General features: G+C 36.4%; 1 protein-coding gene and 1 long non-coding RNA gene across 15 annotated transcripts in view; one reads left to right on the top strand and one right to left on the bottom strand.

Moving 5' to 3' along the window:
- Positions 1-23,822, bottom strand: part of LOC137252482 (uncharacterized) — a 613,814-nt gene that overhangs the window by 420,217 nt on the left and 169,775 nt on the right. The window lies entirely within an intron of this gene.
- Positions 1-23,822, top strand: part of pHCl-1 (pH-sensitive chloride channel 1) — a 241,606-nt gene that overhangs the window by 137,139 nt on the left and 80,645 nt on the right. For all 14 annotated transcript variants that reach the window (XM_067756714.1, XM_067756715.1, XM_067756706.1 and 11 more), the window contains exon 3: positions 21,784-23,550. In XM_067756714.1, coding sequence (XP_067612815.1) covers positions 21,794-23,550 — 1,757 coding nt within the window. In that variant the 5' untranslated portion in view covers positions 21,784-21,793. The remainder of the gene's footprint in view (positions 1-21,783; positions 23,551-23,822) is intronic.

Genomic DNA, 23,822 nt, shown 5'->3' with positions numbered 1-23,822 from the left:
AATTCCGTCTAATTTTAGGTATACTGATGATAGGTCCACAAATGTTTTTTTTCCTCCTTCTTAGCTCAGCAAAGGTATAGCGAAAGACGCCTAAACCTCCACTATAAACGGAGTTAAGATTTTCAGCATTTCCCATCCTGTGAAGATATTTACAAAAGTAATCAAGTAGGGTTAAGAATAGTGTTAGTTATAAGATAACCTCTCCCTGTGGTCGCTTCAACGAAGGATCCAACTCGAGTATTGATTTGCTGAACCACTTTTCCGCAAAACTGCTGCTCTAATGCTGCTAGATTAACTATTTTCGTACTTGTATGTTAGTAACTACTGAACTTACTTCTGTCTCAGAGTCTTTAATTCCTTGCCTTTCCCAAGCGAGAAGATTTTGAGGTATAGTTTCCAAAACGAACAATCCAGCTTCTGTGGAATTGTAGCTAAAAGGTGAGTCAATTTATAGCGCTCCTTGGGCAGATATGATTTGGTTTCGTTAGTACCTTTTTTAATTTTATCCTATCCTACTTTAGCCTAGTTCTGGCTGGACAGTCAAGCATAAACTGCCTCAATGATTCCAATGAGGATATAGATGCGTCAAACCTTTAATCACCATTGAAACCTTGGTGAACGCAATAATTTCAGCAGACCGCTTGCTATCAACTTCCGGCCAGAAAGGTCTTACCTCCCAGGGAGGTTGCTATGAATTGGGTCCGAGTTGATCTTAACCAAAAAACAGCTTACCGCAACCTGGGCATTCCCATACCTTCCTCGATTGTCACACAGTTGACTTTAGAGCTTTAATAGCCGCTTGGCTATCGGAGATTATGATGAATTTTCTAACCTTTCGTTCAGATAGCTGCAGCAGCAAGAAAACTGCTTCCCCTTAATCACCTATAAAGCAATTGGTCGTTCGTCGAGCCTTAAAGCAACATACTGGAGGAAACTTCAGGTCTGTCAAAACACCGGGCTCATAACTGCCACGGGATGTCTTCTTATGCCCTCAGAACATTCCATACACAGTGAGGCGAGGATGCTTCCTATAAAGTTCTCTTCTTGCTGAACAAACAGTTTCTGGGGAATATCCAGAAACCTGGAAACCCCAACTGGCATTTGATTGAAGAGTCCCCGCCTCCCAGGAACTTAAGAAGTAATATCCGTTGAGAAACATCCATAAAGGACGTCGGACCACTTTGCAGATATTGCACGGCGAACCCCATTCTTAAGAAGAAACACCCTTACACCAACCATGTTTTTAATTGCAATGTAGAACCAGGGCCTCTGAGTGGGCGCGCCTATTGGATGGGGCGAGGTACTGGATTACCCCACCTTTGTTTGCAATGAAGCATTTTAGAACAAAGTGGAACTATTTCGACCAATACAGCGTCTTTTTCTAGTAGTAAAAATGAAAAGAGCTAAATTGCTGCTTGAATATCAATTTTCGCTCTGTTCTTGGCCACAGCCCTTGACGGTATTTTCAATTTGATTTCGCCCTCACCTTCATCCTTCCTTCTATTGATTTATTTTTGCCTTAATTTTGAACCCTCCTCAGCTTATTTTTTGCTCATTGTCTTCTCTCATCTTTATGTTTTCTTGTGGCTCGTCTCTTACTTGATCGAATTTCTTCCACTTTGTCTTTTCTCTGTCTTAGTATACATTTTCACGTTTCAGATTGGCTTCCTCTGGACCAATGCCCTCAAATTCGCCTTCGAAGTTATACCTGCATTGGTCTGTATATACGTTTTCTTATAGCTCTATATATCTGCCTCTTCGAATAATAAGTGACCTTCGAATTTAAAGATATGTCCGTGCTCAAAAATTGTACTTCTTTGCATGTATTAAATCTAACCTTAAGCAAGACTTCGCCATTTTTGTATATCTCCCTGAAATGCGTTTTTTTCAGCGAAGTGGTTAAAATGAGGCTTAGTTTTTTAATTGATCCCAATTCATGGAGTAAATTTAAGTAGAAATATTATAACTACTTTTTGGCCCAGTTTATACATACTATATACCAAATTTGATCTTTACGGTCGGTAATTATAAAGCAAAATTAATATTGCCGTCCTACGCATTTCGGTGCTTCCGCATCTTCTTCAGGAAGTATTCTAATAATTTTTTGAGTTTACATTAAACACATTTTTAGTACGTAATAACCCACTGTAAATTGGCTTATTTGAAGTGGTTGGCCCTGTTGCCATCGTAAAAGCATTTTCTCCTGAAATCTTTCCTCTTTAATCAAAATCTACATCTGAATTTGAGTTTTGGTCTAAACTGTGCCTCAAATGGATTGGGTATCCTAAATGTACACAGGAGCCAGAAATGAGTAGCTAAATCTTTTCAAAACTACATATTGAGGAAAGAAATCATAAGCAAGTCCAACCTTTAGCCAATCAACGCTGTCCACTCACACCCAAGCGAAAAATAAACTAAGCTTTCGACTGTTACTTTGTTGACCTTTGGATGCAGTCAAATATTTACAACTCCCAGATTTCTTTTCATAATCTAACCTTGTGTTTTATTTTTCATAAATTTATGTAATCGGCCAAATTTTGCTCATAAAAGAAATAAATTTGTTATTTCATGTTGCATTTTTCTCTGCAAGGCCACCCGTCGAAGTTTCACGCTAAACTGAAAATTGCATCAAAATATGCACTAAATTACTCAAATAAAGTCCATAAATTACATTACAAAAGCAACTGCCAAAATATCTTGCATTATCTACTTCATTTTGCTGCATACATAGACAACGCGGAGAACAGTCACACACATATACACACAATCTCCAATAATGCAGTCAAATTACAGCGCAGCAAGAATCATAACAGCTCGCAAATTTCAAGCGAAACATTTTAAAAGCAAAAAGTTAATAAGTTCAAACATCAAAGATAAAGAGCGAGAATATTAGACTTAACGCAATAAAGTTTATGGTAGCCAGCATAATTTTTTGGAATATTCGCTTCAAATTTCCTAACGCTGTTTAATAAAAAAAAAAAGTAAGGCGCGATAATCTCCGAAGAGATTTTAGGCCGAGCTTCTCTTCCGATTTGCGTCGTGTCCCTTTCAGTTTTGGCTTTCAAATTGGCTGGGCGGAACCTACTTATTTTATGCCGACTCCGAACGGCAAGACTGATGCGTTTTCAGTCAGAAGATTTTCATGGCAGAAATATACTCGGAGTGCTTGCCAAACACTGCCGAGGGGCGACCCCACTTAGAAAAATTATCTTTTAATTGAAAAAGCTTGTTTCTAAAGTTTTGATGTTGCTTTGGCGGGGGCGTGAACCCAGGATCTTCGGTGTGGTAAGTGGAGCACGCTACCATCACACCACAGCGGTCGCCGACCGTTTAATTTACGCGAAGCAAATGTAGCTATAGATTTTTGCTCGCTTTTATGTGTGAAAGTTGCTAAATAAATTGTTTCATGGCGTAACGAATGGATTTACAATGCTCAGTTTGAAAACGACATTTTCCAATTTTCACAAATCTAAAATATGAAATTTTAATTTCATTTATATGCGTGACAAGGGAGATCTCCGTAGAGCTGAGTAGCTTTGAAAGCATAAGCTACGTGCAGTGGTGACACGTTTTTGCAATACAATTTCTGCTGCTATGCATACATATGTACATTAGGGCGGGTCGATTTAAAAATCGATCATTGCTCTGTGAAAACCATATTCTAGGGATTAAAATAAGAAACTTTACCGAAGGAACCATACCTCTAAAACGAATTCTGGTGTCCCCCAATTTGGGTCGTACTTTTGGGTAGGGGCAAATTTTGAAAAATCCCACTTTGACCCATTTAGAGTGCTCCAATCGAGTCCAAATGTATGACCGACCCCCACTAACTTTGGAGGCTCGACCCACGGATGCCAGTGGCACACCCCCTGGAACCCCCTCGGGGTTTACCATACAAACATTTCAAATTATTTTATTGCAAATTTTTTTATTTGTTTATACGTAATAATAAAATGTTACGTATACGCAGTGGGGCACCTCTTCTCAGTTGGTATGGATATGTTTGTGGTGATTTTTTCATGTAAAGTGCAAAACCAGCGATTTTTTGAAATGTTTGTATGGTGAACCCCCAGGGGGGTTCCAGGGGGTGTACCATTGGCATCGGTGGGTCGGGCCTCCAAAGTTAGTGGGGGTCGGTCATACATTTGGACTCGATTGGAGCACTCTAAATGGGTCAAAGTGGGATTTTTCAAAATTTGCCCCTACCCAAAAGTACGACCCAAATTGGGGGACACCAGAATTCGTTTTAGAGGTATGGTTCCTTCGGCAAAGTTTCTTATTTGGTCCCTAGAATATGATTTTCACAGAGCAATGGGCGATTTTTTTGCCTCCCCACAAATCGACCCGGCCTAATGTACATATATGGGTAATGCCACAATAGATCGATACATTTCATAAAGCAAACTTAATTTTATTTCCCAAAAATTTTCTTTTACCGTTCAGCGGTTTAAAAGGTGGATGAAGAAAACCAAAAAGGCAACACTAAGTGACAAGTTAGAATTAGCAAGCGTGCAAGGGGGCATTCGTATTACTGAGTGAATAGAGGTATCTGCCTTTACACTAGTATAAAGTATAAATGTTGGAGATTTCAAGTTCAATACTCAACTCCCGAGAAGCTAGCTGTTGAAGACTTTATAGAATATTTAAAAAAATAAATTATTGTTTAATTAAAAAGTATCTATGGCCCAGTTCGCACAAAAAAAAATACTACATAAAATTATTGCGATATACATCGCGAAGTTATACTGATAACAGTTCCGCGACAGTCCAAAAAAAAAGTCCCAAAAAGATCCCGCCATAATGCGGCGCACATAATAACTAAATCGTCTGGAGATAAACGCACAATGATCCATAGAAGGAAAAGTAAACCGGATTTTTAAAAAAAAATGGGGTCCAGTGCTCCTCTGAAATATTTCTTTTTACGAAATGATTTCTAAACGGTTTAAAATAGTTCTGAAAACAATGTAGAAATTACTCGGCAATAATCCGTCCAAAATGATTCTCAGACAGCCTCGAAATGCCTCCGAAAGCCTTTCCAAAACGGCCCGAAATAGTCCCGAACTTATTTTGAAAATAATCACAAAACTAGACGCAGTTAACGCGAAAATAGTCACGAAATGGTCTCGGCGATATTATTATGAAAATAACAAAGAAACTAATCCTGAACAGTTCCGAGAATATTTGGAAATAGGACAAAAAATCTTCAAACAGCCCCGAAATGGTTGGTAAAACAATCTCGCAATGGACCCTAAATTGTTTTTGAGCAATGTACAAATAGTTCCGAAACGATTCCGAGCACAAACTCGAAGCGGTTTCGAAATAATCCTTAACAAATCTCGAAGTATTCCCGAAATGGTTCCACAATAGCCACGATGTCATTCCATAAAAAAATCTGAAAATTACCTCGAAGTAGTCTAACAATTTTCTCGAATTAATCCTGTAGTGATTTCAAAAAAGCCATAAACGGACCACGAAACAACACCGGAAAAGCTGTGAGTGATAAACTTATGACCTCGAAATAATTTGGAAATACTCCCGGAAGGATCTCGAAGGGCTTCTGTAATATTCTGAAAACGGACAACCTTTTCACTATTATTTAGACAAAAATCTACATGAATCAGGAGCCCTATCATCGGTTCCACTAAAGCCTATCACTTTTCTGTTCTTCGCGTGGAAAACTAGCACAGTTCGTTATGCCTTTGGAAGACTAGCACAGTTTTCATTTGGAATTTGAAAAGTGATAATCTTCCATTGAACCGACGATATATATATACATATATATATTATTAAAGGGAGATTTGGAATGTTTCGATGTCGGAATGGATAGATGCTGTTTTTCTAACTCAATCACGCCAAAACGGATGAATTTATTTCGATTAAGCTTGGATCACAGAGAGCTAACATTCAAGAGGAATCTAATATTTCAAATTATTACGAAAACACTCCCATAATAATACGGAGATAGTCTCGAAATAATCGTAATCATCTTGAAAAATTCTTAAATCGATCCAGAAAACAATCCGAAATAATGAAAAAAAAAAACAATCCCGTAACTATTCCCAAAATTGTATCCCAAAAGTCCCGACAAGATCTTTAAACAATCTCGAAATGGTTGCGGCTTTTTTCAGGAGAAAAGTAGAAATTCTTCTGAAATTATTCCGAATACAGTCCTGTACTGGCCCAAATTTATCACGAAAATCTGAATCTAAAATCAGCTCAAATAGTCCCGCAGTGATCCAGAATTAGCCCCAAAACGGCCTTGAAACAACCAGAAGTGAAATGATCCGCCAATAGCCACGAAATTATCCATGCCCTCGAAGTTTTAATTTTTGTTTCTCAAGAAGCTCATTTTGTAATATGAAAAAGCTTCACCTAAATTTTCATTTATGTATATGTATATTTATTAAGCATTCAACATATTCAAAATAAAATTCGAAAAAATCGGGAAGTTTCGGAATTCGCACATATAGCAAAATTAAATATTTCTGAAATAAAAGGAAAATCAGAAATGTTCTATTGTTATGATTGCGTTGTGCCCTTGGACATAGAATAGCTCATATCTACAAGTAAATATGAACGCTCAAACATAAAACATGTGTCAACCATTGACATTTTCTATTCTTGTGGTTTCCATCTCTCTCTTCGTTTCATTTATTGCATCCTGCATACATACATATGTATATTTCAATTGTATAACATACGAACACATTCCTCTTCCAACAAGCAACACACTTGGATGTACTTATCTTGGTTTAATCAAACAAATGTCATATTCTTTACATATTCTTTTATTTCTCATCTTCGTTCAGCTGCATGTTATTTTACTTTCTTATTTCGCACTTAAATCCCTACACAAAACTGCACCCATTCAAAGCCAGCTACTTTTAAAAGTTGTTCGGTTTTCTCACATCATACTTTCTTCTATTCATTTCCCCTTCTACTTAAAATCGCTTTTATCTTCCTTAAAGTTAAAGTGCACATTGTGTGTGGGTGTGTGTGTGTGTGTGTGATTCCTTACATCTGTTCATAGTTGTTCATAGCTTCTCGCATCCTTGTTTGCCCTTTTAAAAGCTCGCACCAAACGTCGCCTGCTTGCCGCATTTAATTTATATATTTTTCTTTGTATGCTTGTATGTGTGTGAATGTGTTTGCATGTTGTGTTTATGCGCTTAAAGTGGTGCTTATTTTCCATAACTGTTGTTTTACACCCACTAGCACGAATACATGCATATATCGATATTTCCTTGCATATCGCGCAGCACTATACGCCTCGGCGTACGCCCAACCGCGACTCGCGCACACAATTCAGCAATTTTCTCACATTGGTTTTGGTTGAACTTTTGTGTTTTATTTTTCTATACATTTTTTGTTTTTTTTACTTGCTTTATCTGCTTTTTTTTAATTTTGCCATTACGTGAAAAGCAAATAAATGCAAAACAATAAATTGTATGCTGATTGCTTGCATTATAATGTTCACATTAGAACAACTTTTTTTTTTAACTTTGTTTATGCTTTTTTCCTTTCCTTTTTGCCCTCTCTAGTTTCTCTAGCTCAGCATAAGCGTTTAAGTTTTTTTTTCATAAATGTGCAGTGCCATTAACAAAATCTGCAAATGGTTTTAGATATCATTCACATAACTTTGTTCGTATTATTTCTTATAAGAAAACCCTTTCTACATTTTCTTCTGTCGCAATCTTTCTTTTATTTGTTTTTATTTTATTTTATTTTTTTGTGCTTTAAATTGTTGTAACCTTTTGAAAATGTTGTATTTGCGTTGTCCAACAAATTTCTTTTGTGTTTGTATTTGGCAAATGGCTTCTGTGGTTTGTAGTTATCGTTAATGCATTTTCACTTCAAATCCTATCAAGGATTGCTGATTTGAAGAGCTTAAAAATGTGTGTGCAGTTTGTTCCTTGGAATCTAAGCAAAAGCTTAAATCCCCTGAAGGGAATACGGAGAGTTTTTAATTAATTTACCTTCTCACGGATACAATCAAAGAAACTAGAATCAGCAATTTATTCAAGCTACATACAAACATTTGAGTAAACTCAACCTGGCAACATTTCGAAAATCAAGATGACCTTTGTATAAACTGTGGCGGAGATATATATAAACGGTATATTATAAGACAAAATTTAAGTTTTCCTACACCCCGTCTGCGTCTTTCTAAGGAGGAACTTTTGTATGTAACTCAACTCCCTGAGGAAGCCGCGCAAGCGTCAAAACGCGTAGAGCGAAGTAATGGCGAAAACCTTCTTATCTGAGCTATAATTGAAGATATATGCCATACTGGTTCAGTCCCATAGTTTTCGGCTAATTATTATCAAGCATCGAAATATACCCGCACACCAATTTAATTTAAATATCTACACGAAAGGTATGCCCAAAATAAATATTTAAGAAAGTTTAAAAAATATTTATTTAAAAAAAAATAACAAATCTTTTTTAACAACTTCCCTGTCCCCATACAGCGCTTTGAGAATGCCCCACCCCCATTATTTTTTTGTATTGCTTAATTGAATAATATGAATATATATTATAAAATATTATTTTTGTAAATAATTTGACATATATTTACCTTATTTTGGCTGTTTTATTTTGTGAGTCAAATGTGACTCCTGAACGTAGCAAATACAATTTTGTTTACAGCGTTCAATAAGTCACATGTGAACATATAGGACCTTAAGAAATAATTTAAGTTTCGAATCACAATAACGGTAAATTGATATATAAATGTGAAAAGCGTGTATTAGTGTGCTTTTTTGTTTAATTGAAGTTAGAAGTATATACAAAAATTAAAGAAAATGAGAAAAAGGTATCAGAAAAAAAATTGCGAAATTTTCTTTAATTTTCCTAAAGTTTAGGTCTTTTGATATACGCTCACATAGAATTCACAAATATATAATGACACGTTCATACCAAGAAAGCGTCTTTAAGTTGTATAAAAAATGAGTCACATGTGACTCATGAACTTATTTCAATACGCTCTTGTGAGTCACATATGACTCATTGTACAGGGAAGTTGTTAAGCATATGCCAAAAAAATTATTTTCTAAATTTTTTTTAATTCTTTTTTTCAAAAAGTTTTACAGGAACAAAAAAAATTGCTTTCTAAAAGTTATATAAAAGGAAAACCCTATTTCCCAATTTTTTTTTTTCAAAATATTATAAAAATATTTCCTTTCCCACAAAAATCCTTTTTAAACATATGCCAATGATCAAAGGAAATATCTATTCAAGGACAACATATAGACATATTTCAACAAAATGTATTAAACTGTATGGTAGAGCAATTGTATAAAAAAATACTTGTTTAACGAAAATTTCACAAAATATTTTTAAAACATATTGATTTCAAACAGGTTTGCACAAATGTCAAAAGAAAAAAAGTAACTCTAAAAAATATTTTTTATTTTTTCAAAAAAAAAAACTGTAAAAAAATTTTACAGCAACCAAAAAATGTGTTTTCAAATTCTCAAAAATCTGTTTTCTTTTGTCAAGGAGAAAAAAGAGTTTAATTTTTATTATTATTCATTATTTATTTTATTTTTTGTATGTCAAGAGAAACCATTTAATTTCAGGATTTTAGAAAAGGTTTATTTATGAAAAGTTCACAAAATTGTTTACATAATTTTTCAAGAAAAATCAATCAATGAAATCAATTTTTTAATAATTTTTTTTTCAATGATATCAAAATGTTTTCTTTTTTTTTTAGAAATTTCACAAAAGGTCTTTCTAAAAAAAAATTTTATAAAATTCTAAATTAAAATATTTTACAAAACACAAATAATTTGTATCTTACAGTGTGCCGACAAAAAGTATTTACTGTTAAAAAATTTACAAAAAAAAAAATACTTTTACGCGCTTTGACGACTACGCAACTTCCTCAGAGAGTCTTTCTTTAATTAATTTGGTTTCCTGAAGAAGAGTCGAAGGCGTGCCGAAACGCTTAAAAGAGTACAAAAAATTTCAAAATTGTCTTATAATTTCTGTTGTCACAAGTCATAATCGCCTAAGTAGAGATAGGATGATTCGCAAAATTAATTTTTCATAGTATTTGCTGTGGAGAAAATTGGGTTTCGCCAAGCCTCTCGGTAGTACATAATACATTTTTGTATACTATTTGAAGACTCCAAAAGCGTATACGTGACGCTTAGCGATAAGGGGCGTCTAACTCGAATGCCGTTGATTTTACAGGTACAGGTGGGTCTTGTGCGCGAGCTTTCGCATGTTGGCCCGTATATGGTACAAATACTGTCGATTTCGACTGTTCATAACTCAAAAAGTAAAAAAAAATATCGATCCCCTCAATTTCTAAAACGAGCTTCAATATGAAAAAATCGTTCAAAAATTTTTTTCAAGTTAGGGGTTTTTGCTCGAGGAGCGCCACAAATGTAGTGAACCAATTCTGGGACGATATATAAACCTTAAACCATGCCTTCTACACAGATTTCTCCCAATTAAATGACAGTATGGGCAGTAGTGTATACTTGGAAGATCTTAATCCCTCTTTAATTATAAGGCTATTATATATAAGGCTTGTATAAATTTACTTGACAATTTAGCAGACACCTATGCGAGTGATCGCTGGTCACGTTGATGTGGCTTATGTTTAATTTCACAAAGAAAGGTAATCGAGAAGATTATCATAATATGACTTCTATAGCAGCTGTAGATGCACAACACCAGCCAAAATACTCTTGTGTGCATCGGAATGCCTAAATCTCTATATACCTGCTAAAAGAATTTCATAAGCGCCTAAATGTATGCAAGGTTTGGTTATGTTCTTTCATACTACGAGAATTTTAGAGGCGACTTCAATGGCACATATAGTAGTATATTCTATCTATGTATTAAATCGTCTATAATTTCAAGTTCTCCGAAACGCAGAATCTTTTGAGAAGGAAACTCTATTATTGCTTTAGGCCGGTTTTTCAGTGCGAGTTTAAACTCTAGTTAAAGTTCACTTGAGTTTAACCTTGTCACTTGGTTTGATAACATACAATTTTGCTGCTCATCTCAGCTTAAGCGGCTGAAGTGGCAGGGTTAAAGTCAACTTCGACTGGAGTCGCACTGAAAAACTGGGCCTTAAACGCAAAAACACTCCTCCCTGAAGGTTTAGGGAGTATTGCGGATACTAGTAGTTCTTTGTCGGTTTGAATACGATACCATCCGGGACCAACTCGTTTTTGTACAAGCACGACTGCCTTGGAAAAGAGTTTTACGTCCCTTGAAAGCGAGTATTCTATAAACTTTTTTCGTCTTTTACGACAGCCACTGGATGCCCGTACGACTGGCTATACCTTAATTCGAGTTTTAACCTTACTTTAATTATATATGCCAAAACATATTCCTAAAAAATATAAACGATGCCTAAAAGTATGCAACCTGCGGCTCTTTTAGGATTAATGACACTCCCCTTAATAACTAATTAATGTTTTTAGACTACCCCTAATATTATTTTATAGATTTTTGATATTGAGTCACATAAAATTTATATCCGCGTGGCGCTTTGTCTGTTTTGGCTTAGACTGCTAAAGACTGTCTTGGAGGAAATTTGACTACCTTGAAATGTTTCCATTCAAGCATATGTTCTTTTCAACTAGATGTGATATTATAAATAACTTTCTTGAAAAACAATTACATTGTTAGTTGAGCTAAAAAACGCCGATAATTAGATTTTTAACACTTAAAACTCTAAAAACTCAAATTGTGACAGAGCCATATGGAATATAATTGATGCGCCAAAAAGTAGGCAACAAAAAGTAAGATGTTGCATAAATTTCGTGCGCAAAGTCATTAATTGAAACAAGAATAAACAATTTAGGGAGCCGACTAAGTGCTCATCAAAGTAGAGAAAGGAGTGTAGGGCACGAGAGTTATGAATTACGAAAAAGTTTTTTGATAATTATTTTTGGAAAGGCAGTATAAACTTACGGCGAACATAAAATGGATGGGGAGTCCTAGTGTGAATGTGCAAGAAACAAGGTTACAATAATAACAATACAAAACTATTCATGTTACAATAGCAGCAACAGCAGTCATAATGTTGGCTCAAATAAAACATGAAAACTTCTTCCCTTGACTCACAAAATTAAATTATGCCAAAGGGTGTGGCAGAAGCGGATTTTGATGCCTGCTGCTTCTGTGAAAGAAAATGAAAACTGAAAGCTTGAGTGTTGCAAATGATGAGGAAAATGATGCTGCACAGCACATAGTTCAAGTCATTCAATAAAACAACATGAAAACGAAAATACAAGTAGTATGTATATGGCAGTTCTGGATCACATTTTGTATGGAAAACTGGGAGCATGTCTCACCCTAAAAACTCAATGCTTTTGGTCAGTCTGTCGCCAGTCTGGTCTTAGGAAAGGGACCAGTTCATTATTTTTGGACCAGTCTGGGTTGAGTCTGATCGAAGGAATGAACGCAGGTCTATATTTATCTTAACCTGAAATTTTTACCACCTCTCAAGATCATTCAACAATCCGCTAGGTGTCGCATCCGTTCTTCCGGTTTGTGTTCTGGCTGATCTCACCGCTAGGTGGCGTGTTCTGGCTAACTTCCGCTAGGTGGCGCATAAGAAAAAGCTTAGTGGTGTATAAGAAAAAGCTTAGAGCTTTTTACCTTTAGCAGAGCTGTACCGTAAACATGACAGCATATAAATTATATATATATACTAGCAGACCCGGCAGACGTTGTTCTGCCCTAAATTTGGCCTATCTGCATACATTTTAATAAGCTTTTTCCGTCTAACTCTGCCCTACCCCTCTACACTTTTTCCTAATCTTTTTATTCACTCCTCCCTCCGTCTTTTTCGCTTCATCTCCATCTTCGTCTCATTCTATTTCTTTCTCAGTCTCCTTCTCTCTCTTCTCTTCTCTCAAGTTTTTCTCCTTCTTCTTCATCTCTTATTGCCAGTTCCAGAGGGTGGTATGTAGTTTGTTCCAGTCCTATTCCGAGTCTCAGTCCCAGTCCCACTCCGAGTCTCAGTCTCAGTCCCAGTCCTAGTCCTAATCCCAGTCCCAGTCCTTCTCTGGTATACTTCCCGGAAAAAAGCATCGTAAATACTAATATAGGCAAATTTATATACGAAATTTCAGGCAAATCGAATAGGACGTATGTAAATAGGTATGTAGATATTATTAATTATTGTCTTTATTTCGGCTTCCCATGCATATTTATCAGTTTTGACAGGTTGATGCGATTAAATCGAATATCACAATGAACTTTAGAGCTCTCAGAAACAGCTTTCATTTGATATCCATAATGTGAAAACACATTCTAAGTATATCCGGGTCCACGTCTTGGCCTACATCTCGAGACCCTAGTCACCCAGTGGCATAAAACTTACTCTGTACTAAAGCACACATCAACAGCTTCAATTTGGTACCCATAATGTAAAAACACATCCTCGTGTTACCCTGATCCACGTTTTGGCCTATATCTCGAGACCCTAGTCACCAATAGGTATGAAAATTACCCTGTACTAAAGCACTCATCAACAGCTTCAATTTGCTACTCACAATGTAAAAACATTGTCTACGCGTTCACGGGCCCACGTTTGGCCTATATCTCCAGACCCTAGTCACCCAGGGGTATGAAAATTATCCTCTACTAAATCACCCATCAACAGCTTTCATTTGTTATCCATATTGTATAAACATATTCTAGGGGTTCCAGGTCCACCTTCTGGCCTATATCCCGAGATCCTAGTCACCCAGGGGTATGAAAATTATCCTGTACTATAGCACTCATCAACAGCTTTCATTTGATATCCATATTGCATAAACACATTCTATGGGTACCCGGGTCCACGTTTTGGGCTATATCTCGAGACTCTAGCCTCCCAGTTGTATGAAAATTATCCTGGACTATAGCACTCATCAACAACTTTCATTCGATATCCATATTGTATAAACACATTCTAGGGGTACCAGGGTGCACGTTTTGGGCTATATCTCGAGACCCTAGCCTCCCAGTTGTATGAAAATTATCCTGTACTACAGCACTCATCAACAGCTTTCATTTGATATCCATATTGTATAAACACATTCTAGGGGTACCCGGGTCCACGTTTTGGCCTATATCTCGAGACCCTAGTCACACAGGGGTATGCAAATTATCCTGCACTATAGCACTCATCAACAGCATTCATTTGTTATCCATATTGTATAAACACATTCTAGGGGTACCGGGTCCACCTTCTGGCCTATATCCCGAGACCCTAGTCACCCAGGGGTATGAAAATTATCCTGTACTATAGCACTCATCAACAGCTTTCATTTGATATCCATATTGCATAAACACATTCTATGGGTATCCGGGTCCACGTTTTGGGCTATATCTCGAGACTCTAGCCGCCCAGTTGTATGAAAATTATCCTGGACTATAGCACTCATCAACAACTTTCATTCGATATCCATATTGTATAAACACATTCTAGGGGTACCAGGGTGCACGTTTTGGGCTATATCTCGAGACCCTAGCCTCCCAGTTGTATGAAAATTATCCTGTACTACAGCACTCATCAACAGCTTTCATTTGATATCCATATTGTATAAACACATTCTAGGGGTACCCGGGTCCACGTTTTGGCCTATATCTCGAGACCCTAGTCACACAGGGGTATGCAAATTATCCTGCACTATAGCACTCATCAACAGCTTTCATTTGTTATCCATATTGTATAAACACATTCTAGGGGTACCGGGTCCACCTTCTGGCCTATATCCCGAGACCCTAGTCACCCAGGGGTATGAAAATTATCCTGTACTATAGCACTCATCAACAGCTTTCATTTGATATCCATATTGCATAAACACATTCTATTGGTACCCGGGTCCACGTTTTGGGCTATATCTCGAGACTCTAGCCTCCCAGTTGTATGAAAATTATCCTGGACTATAGCACTCATCAACAACTTTCATTCGATATCCATATTGTATAAACACATTCTAGGGGTACCAGGGTGCACGTTTTGGGCTATATCTCGAGACCCTAGCCTCCCAGTTGTATGAAAATTATCCTGTCCTACAGCACTCATCAACAGCTTTCATTTGATATCCATATTGTATAAACACATTCTAATGGTACCCGGGACCACGTTTTGATCTCAAGATTCTCAGACCTACCCAATATGCTCACAAAATTTCATGAGAATCGGTTCAGCCGTTTCGGAGGAGTTCAGCCTCTAAAACCGTGACAGAAGAATTTTATACATTAGATATATATATATATATATTATCTATTTATATATATATTATCTTGAGATAAATATAGACCTGGTTTCATTCCTTCGATCAGACTCACCCAGACTGGTCCGAAAATAATGAACGGGTCCCATTCCTAAGACCAGACTGGTGACAGATTGTCCAAAAGTAAGAGTTTTTAGGGTGAGAAATTCTCCCAGTTTTCCATTCAAAATGTGATCCAGAACCGCCATATACATACTACTAATACAGTTTGTTGAGGATAAAAATGTGAGAAATGTAAAAAGTTTTGTAGCAGTCAAAGCAATTGAATGAACTAAAAAAAAATTGAAACGTGCAATTATGACATTAACTACAGATGTAAAAACAAGAGGGTACATTAAAATAACTTTATATATGGATATGTATATGTGAAAACGATTGTTATATTTACTAAAATAATACAAATCTGACACATTAATTAATGGAATAATAACCAAAAAAAAGTGATGAATGTAAGGCAAATATTAGTTCGGCTTTGTGTAAGGAAATAGAAAACGTCATACTCGCAGACGAAGTCAATCTTAGAAAAGCTTTGTTGCCTTAAATCAGTTAAAGGGAGAGTGGTAATAAGACACCGTTAACTATTACAATCCATTTATATCTTAAATATTTGTTTTCCCCACAAAGCAAACACTTTGAGAAACCACAACATGTTGTGTTTAGTTCTGAAGGGAGAACTTAGTTCTTATCTTTTTTGATATGTAAACATCACTGTATAGGGGCATCCAGTAGGTTAGCGAAAGGTAAGTGTAAACGTATGCGTAGTCTTTGGAAATGATATCCTTAATAGGGGAATCTAACTGTAGGCGTAGTGAATTGGATTGGTATGCTGTATGGGGGAAAACAGAATGTAAGAATGTAAATGTAGTCTCTACACTGTAATGTATTGCGGAAACGATGTAGCCGGCAGCGATACCGGATGGCGTGTTATCCATATATTATCGGTTTGTTATAAGTTTTTCTATCGTCGTGGAATAAATGCGTCAACAACATGTTATCATAAATTTGCTATCGATAACTTAAGTTAGAAATAAGTTACAGATATTTTATCGACGAGTAATGGGATTGGTTATCGAAAACTTATTGAATTCTCTTCTAATCTGATTGTCACCACTTTGGTATCGAGGATTCATTGGTTTAATGCAAAACAGATCCAAAAAAACCTTTATGTAAGTCGACGAAAAAACTGTAGTTCGATAAAATACCTTTAAGAAGCCTATGACTAGGAGACAAGCCGATAGGATAGTAAACCGATAACTCGAGTCGATAGTAATTTGCTATCGATAATATGCCGAAACTAAATCAATAACTAATCGGTATCGATTGTCACCGATAAGAAGCCGACGAAGCTCCTCTTAAAAAGCCCGAATCAAATTTTTTAAAGTTACATTTGTTGTAGTTTATCGAGTTATCGGTTTGTTTGACTTTTTTTTATCGACGTGGAATAAGTGAGTGCTGTGAGAGTGTTATAAATTTGCTATCGAGAACTTAAGTAAGAAGTGAGCTACAGATATTTTATCGACGAGTAATAGGATTTTTTGTCGAAAATTTATTAAATTCTATTCGAAGGTTACCAGTTTGTTGTCAGACTGTTATCAATTTGTTATCGGGCTGTTATCGACTTTTTATCAAAAAAATTATCAATTCATTATCAAAAGGTCAATCAAAATATCAATATTTTTTCGAAAAGTTATAGATTGGTTTTCAAAAGATTAACAATTTTATATCTAAAAATTATCGATTTCTAATCGGAATGTCACCACTTTGTTATCGAGGATTCATCGTTTTGTAACAAAACAGATGCCAATAAAACTTCACGTAAATCGATCAAAAAACTGTAGCTCGATAAAATACTGTGGCGAATATTAGCAATATATATATGTAACTCACATCATCACAAAATTTGAAAATTTTCCAATTAAGCAAACTGAGAAAACGTGTACCTTTGAAGCTTACTTTTCACCAACTCTACACCAATCCAACACTTGCGCATCAGCCTCAGCGGGCTAATTTTATATTCAGCTCGTGACAACTTCTCAAGTCCGCACAAGAGCTTGTGGTACCAACGGTTTTATTGTAAAAATATTTGAGTTACCAAAATGAAAAAAAATTTTACTGCTTACATACCTGAGTTGCAACGGACATTTTACAAGCACCACAAGTACTACCGCCAACTAACCGTTACTGTTTTCTTGCAACTAAAATTATGCATATGACAGCTTGACAGCTCGTTGTTACGTCTAAAGATGAGTTACGTATACTACATAGTTCAACTTTGTGCAGCTGGGCAGCACGTCAAGAGGATAGCTTCTTACACGACCGAAACAAGATTTTTGATACCTGGGGAGCCTTGGCATCTGCCGTGGAGAGCGAGTGAGTGAGTGAGTGGTAATTTTGTTAAATTACATTTTCAATGCAAATGACGTATGATGGAAGTCTTTAACACGCTTCTGTACAAATAGCATTTTCATGCTCGTTACATTATTCAAAACGCAAGCCGAACCGGAGGGCGAGTTATCAATTTGTTATGGAAATATTAACGGGTTTTTATCGATGAGTTTTCGGTTTGATACCGACAGGTTATGGGCTTGCTATCCAATTCTTATCGACTTGCTGTAGGTGTGTTTACGACGAGGTATAGGAGATTTGTTATCGAAATGTTATAATTTCGATAAAGATAACAAAGTTTATCGCACGGTTATCGATTTTCGTCGGCGAGATATCGAAAAGTTGTTGATTTACTAACGATCATCTATCGAAAAGTTATTAATATGTTATCATCAATTTATCGAGTTTTCGGTTTGATACCGACAGGTTATGGGCGTGCTATCCATTTCTTATCTACTTGCTGTAGGTGTGTTTACGACGAGGTATATGCTATCTATATTGATTTGCTATCGAAATGTTATAATTTCGATGATAAAGAGAACAAAGTTTATCGCCAACTTATCGATTTTCGTCGCAGAGTTATCGAAAAGTTATTGATTTACAATCGATCATCTATCGAAAAGTTATCAAAATGTTAACATCAATTTATCGATTTGTTATCGAAAAGTTGTCGATTTGTTAGCGGAGTGTTACCAATATGTTATCGGCGTTACATTGATTAATTTTTGAAAAGTTATATAAATGTTATCAACAAGTTATGGAAACGTTAACGACGACTGACCGATTTTTTATAGAAAAAATATCGATATGTTACACAAAATTTTTAGATTTCATAATCAATAACTCATTTGTTAACCGATTTTTTACCATTTTCTTAACGGCATGTTATCAAAAAGTTGTCGGTTTTATTCTAAAAGTTATCGATCGGATATCGATCAGTTGTCAAAAAGTTCTCGATTCGTTAGTTACCAATTTGTTATCCGCATGCTATTTGCTTTGTTACGAAAACCGCGCTCATAAAACTTTAATGTAAAATAGATTACACATCTATAATCTGAAAAAAAAACGATCACTCGGCGTTAAAACGAACACCCGGCGTTATCAAATCAAAAACAAACCGAGATATCGATAGTAGTTTGTCGCTATCGATTAGCGGTAATAAAACAATTACCATTCACCATATGAAAATCCTTCAGCCTTAAATTTCATTCATGCTACATGCTAGTGGTAAAAAGTATTGACATCATTGGCCATTTCACCTTGCAGCGACCGTCAATTACCACGAACAATGAACTATAAACCATCCACCAGCCTCGGTCTCTTTAGTTATTGTTCAATATTTCGTAATCATCGGTTCTTTAGAACAACAGCCAACTGCTGAATGATTGACACACTACCGATTGCTGGTGTAATTTTCGGTACCCATCAATCAGCTCATCAACAGCCCATTTTACCGGTCCTTTTGTCATCATGCTTTCATCGCAAGAGGCTAGTTGATAACTCTTCAAACAAATTACCGTATTTGCGTTAATAGGGGATCTGGGATCTCTATTAGGCTTCGTATTGCTATGTGTACGAAATCCACTTCATGAATGATGCCCGAGCAGGGACGGCACACATTTGCTTTGGTGATTTTTTTTTTTTTTTTTTGTATATTTCCATGCTCTAAGCTATTCTGTGTCAGCAAGTGGAGTTTGGGGTATTTTTTGCTTCATATGTCTTCTTTTCTGCACATGTAAACTTGTTCCTACAGTGCTTCTTTTTACCACAAAATACTTTTTATCAAAAATAGCCACTTTACGCTTAGAGAATTATTTTCCGGTATTCTCTTTGAGACTTTCATTGGTCTGCAACAATATTGCGAAAAACGCTTTCGAACAAGTTTTTCCAATCCTGCTCGGGCACCATTAGTGAGGTGGAGTTTGTTGTAGAATGGGGAAGCATTCAGCAAATCCAAAATCGGGTAGGTCCAACGTCTTTTACGAATAAATAAATATAAATTTGGTTCTAAACGTTGCGTACTTCTAGTAGCACTTACTTTATATTACCGTTTTCAGGGTCGCATCGTAGAGACACGAAAACTATAAATCGACACGAGCTCCCATAGTAAAATTTTCTATTTCACAGTTTTTCTTTTCGACTGATACATCAATCAATAATCGCAAATTCACCGTCTGACTACACCATAATTTGATATCGATTATTCAAATTATTAAGACATTTATAACTTAACCACTTAAACATCCTTTTATCTGATACAGGCGTTCTTTATGCCGTGCCAATAATAATTTGACTGGTTTGAACGGATTAGCCATATACGCCTTGCGGCACATTTGTACATTACTGCTGTCACAGTCACTGTCACTGTTGTCTGTATTGTAGTTGCCTAGTTTATCAAAGTTTGTTCTGTCAATGCTAAACTATTGATTGATACACTTGTACATATACATAAATACTAAAAAAAGCCTACAATAACAAAAAAATTAAGTTTGGCAATGCAAGTTCCATTACTTAGTCAATTTTGTGGCTTGGGAACAAATAAAACTTTTGTACAAGTGTGGTTTTTCTTGTTGCTATCATGTTCTATTTTATATCTAGTTGATTAAAAGTTTTGTTTGCACTTAATTTAATTTTGAACTTTTATTTATGTCTGGAATCTAATTTGCAATTTTTAGTCGCTTTCATTACATACAAATTTATAAATGGTTTGCTAATGCAAATATGAGAGATTTACGAGGGGATTAAGTTTGCTAAACTAAAGTTTTAATGAAAAAATTAATAATGCTCAGCAGGACAATGCAAATTTGTACAGAGGTCACTTACTGCTCTCATTTATGTGGGTTGCCATATGTAATAACTTTGAAATCTGACATTTGAAAATACTTATACATAAAATACAGCAGCGAACAGAAAAAGAGCGGTCGCCATTTTGATAAAATTTCGTTCGATAAATTTCTTTATTTTCGATATTTTAAAATTTAACTTCTATAAAATTTGTAATTGAAACATGCAAACCAACCTCAAAAACTTGTTCGAAAAAATTCGAGAATTACAAAAATTTTGAAATTTTTCTTTGGAGTTGTCTGAATTTTTTTGCATGCAGTTTTGTAGCACAATCAGTTTAAGCTTAACAAAATACAAATATAGGCCTTTCAAAATTCGCACTGATTTTTAAAAATTTTGTTTTTCCAAAGGGTTTTTGAGAGAGGGAGAGGAAGAGAAATTACACTGAAAGAGGAAAAATAAAGGAGTGAAAGAGGAAGAGAGAGAAGAGTAGGAAGTGGAAGAGGACAGGAACAGGGAGAGAAAGAGGAAGAGGGAAAGAAAGAGTAAAAGGCAGCGTAAAAGTAAGAGAAAGAGGAACAGGAGGAGAAGAGGGCGAGGACGAGCAAGAGTAAAAGGGAGAGGAAGAAGAAAACGAAGTTGAAACGATGACGAAGCAAGAGGAAGGGGAGTGGGAGGGCGAAGAGGAATAAGAACTTTGGATTAAAATTAGAGCATAAAAACATATCTTTTTCAAATATTTTTGAGAGGAAGCGATTCAATGACGAACACTTTAAAATTGGTTTGCATGTGTAGTATAGGATTAAGATGCAAAAACATGTATTTCAGCGTTACATCAAACCTAAAACTGTTTGTGTAATCTTGCTTTCCAAGGCCTTTAAGAAATCGGGGTAGATTATATTGAACAGCAACACATATGAGAGTTTCAGTACTCAGTCGTTTGGGAATGTTTGACTTATGTTAATATAAAGCCAAACAAAATTACTAAAACAAAGGCAATGACGTACTGCTTAGGAAAACTACCCCAACAGGAAGAAATTAAGTTTTTATGAAACCACAAACCATCCCCTTTCACAAACTTTTCCACTGGTTCCTACTCGGGCGCCACCTGGGATATATGTTTAATTAGAAAAATAATGCGGCGACAGCGCGACTACCTTGTTGTCGTTGTAGCAATAAGGATACTCCTCCCCTGTCTACTCTCACACTGTCCTTTGTACGTTTACATTTGCTGAACGTGTTATATTATATATAAATGTAGTTGTTCATTGTAAAGTAATTTATTTTATAAAATAGCTCCTATTGTTTATTATACATTGTTTACTTATTTATTTATTGTTTGTTTGTTTTCTTACAGATGCCATAACATGGGCTGTTCCTCTGAAGCTGCCAGAAAGAGGAAACAGCGTAGAATAAATAGCCATAAAAATCATTACAACAAGAACATCGGAGCAGGAATTACCCACAGTAATAGTCAAACAATCAACAAAAATAACAACAACTGTTGTGACAACTATATAACTACCAACAGCAATAACTTACTTTTATTGAGTTCAGAGTTGATCTGTCAAAACAACTCAGACAGCGAGGACGAGTCAACAATTATAAAAGATAATAATAACTACCGACTACGTAAAGTAGACAAGACCACAGTAAAAGAAATTGAAAAGACACAAAAGCAACAGCAAGGAGACGGAGAAGAAGCAAGTTGTGCATCAAGGGAGACTGAAATCCAAACACAAAGCGAGTGCAGCAACATTAGTAGAAGCGTTGAGGTGGAAATCATTGAGGTTTTGGTTGAAGAAACCCAACGCGCCGACGAACGCTGTAAGTTTTGTGCTACTTGTAAGATTTGTTGTGCGTGTGCGATTGATATAAACAACAACAATAATAATAATAGCAATACAAATAGCAAGGACTTCAACAAGAAGGGAAGCACTAACAGCAACAAGGAAATCACAAGCAAGAAATATACTAACAACAACAACAAGGAATACAACACTTCTCAAAACTTTTGTAGCACAACCAGCGGAAGCAATTATTATTGTCACCGACAGTTCGCACGAGAGCAACTACCGCAAGCGCGTGTTGCGCTGCCACCGCAAGTGCAAAAGGATGAACAAGAACATGACACACAACCACAAACGCAAGCGGCAGAAGATGAACTGTGGCATACAACCTGTGTTGGCGTACTGCCGGCATCAACGGAAATGGATGCAGACAAGTCTACAACCAGCACCGCCTTGGAGGCGTGCCACAATTACAAAGACGACGATGCGGCTGCTGTGCACAAGAAGCAAAGTCAGAGCGTGCATGAGCTCTTGCTACAAGCGCGTAACGCCCTAACCAAGCGTTTAGTGGGGCTGAGTGATGACATAAGTTTATACGCAGATGCGGTAAGAAATGTGCACACAGTGAGAGAGGAAGAAATGCATGGCAGTGCAAACGCTTGTGTTGCAGCGACGCGTTGCGAACGGCGCGGGCAATACCAGCAACGGCAAGAATGTTGGAAGATAGAACCATTGCAGTTGGCATACAAGCAAAGGCGGCAGCATGTGAGCGAGCGTATGGAGAATCAACAAAAACAAAAGCAACGAAATGACAAGCTGCGCTTTGAGGGTTGCCGACGTCGAACAAAAAAGCAAAAAGTGGAGCAACAGCAGAATGCGATTACTTACTGCCAGCAAAAACAAAAAAACGACCACCAAAAGCTAAAACAACCAAAAGTTCAGCAGCAACAACAACAACCGCAACAAATGCCAGCTTATAATAAATATCAAACACAAACGAAAGCATCGCAACTACAACAACAAGAACAGCATTCCGCACAAGAGCTACAGCAACAAAAACTGCTGCTACAAAAACCAACATTACAACTTCATAAGCAACAACAACAAAAGCAACAGCAAACACAACAACGACATCTTTTACGCCGCGGCATACAAACAATGGCTGCCGCCGCTTATGGCGCCTTCAGTTATATCGGCCACAATTATTATCATCTACTGGGCAACTCAATTAGCTTTTATGCCGCATCGAGCGTTATATTGGTACTTTGTTATTTAACAACAACAACAGGAGCAACACACTCGCCCGAGAAGGCGCCATTCGATAGGCATCCCATGTAAGTAAATACACAAACAAATAAGTAGATGAGCGCTAAGTTTGACAAAAATTGGTGAGCAGAATGAGTGACAGGGTTAGAACAATCGTAGAAGAGTAACGGTAGTAGAAAAGGTAGCAAATAGTAAATAATCGTAGAAGAGTAACCGTATTACATGAGCAAAAAGTAGTAGATGTTATTTTTATATGACTCGTTTTTTTCATCCGATATCGGAAACTTAAAAAAATGTGTAGCTGTCGTAATCAGAAAAAAAGAGTTGTTTGTTTTAACGC

The sequence above is a fragment of the Eurosta solidaginis genome, chromosome 5, assembly GCF_040869045.1.
Source record: "Eurosta solidaginis isolate ZX-2024a chromosome 5, ASM4086904v1, whole genome shotgun sequence".
Classification (NCBI taxonomy): domain Eukaryota; kingdom Metazoa; phylum Arthropoda; class Insecta; order Diptera; family Tephritidae; genus Eurosta; species Eurosta solidaginis.
This window is presented reverse-complemented; position numbering and strand designations above follow the sequence as displayed.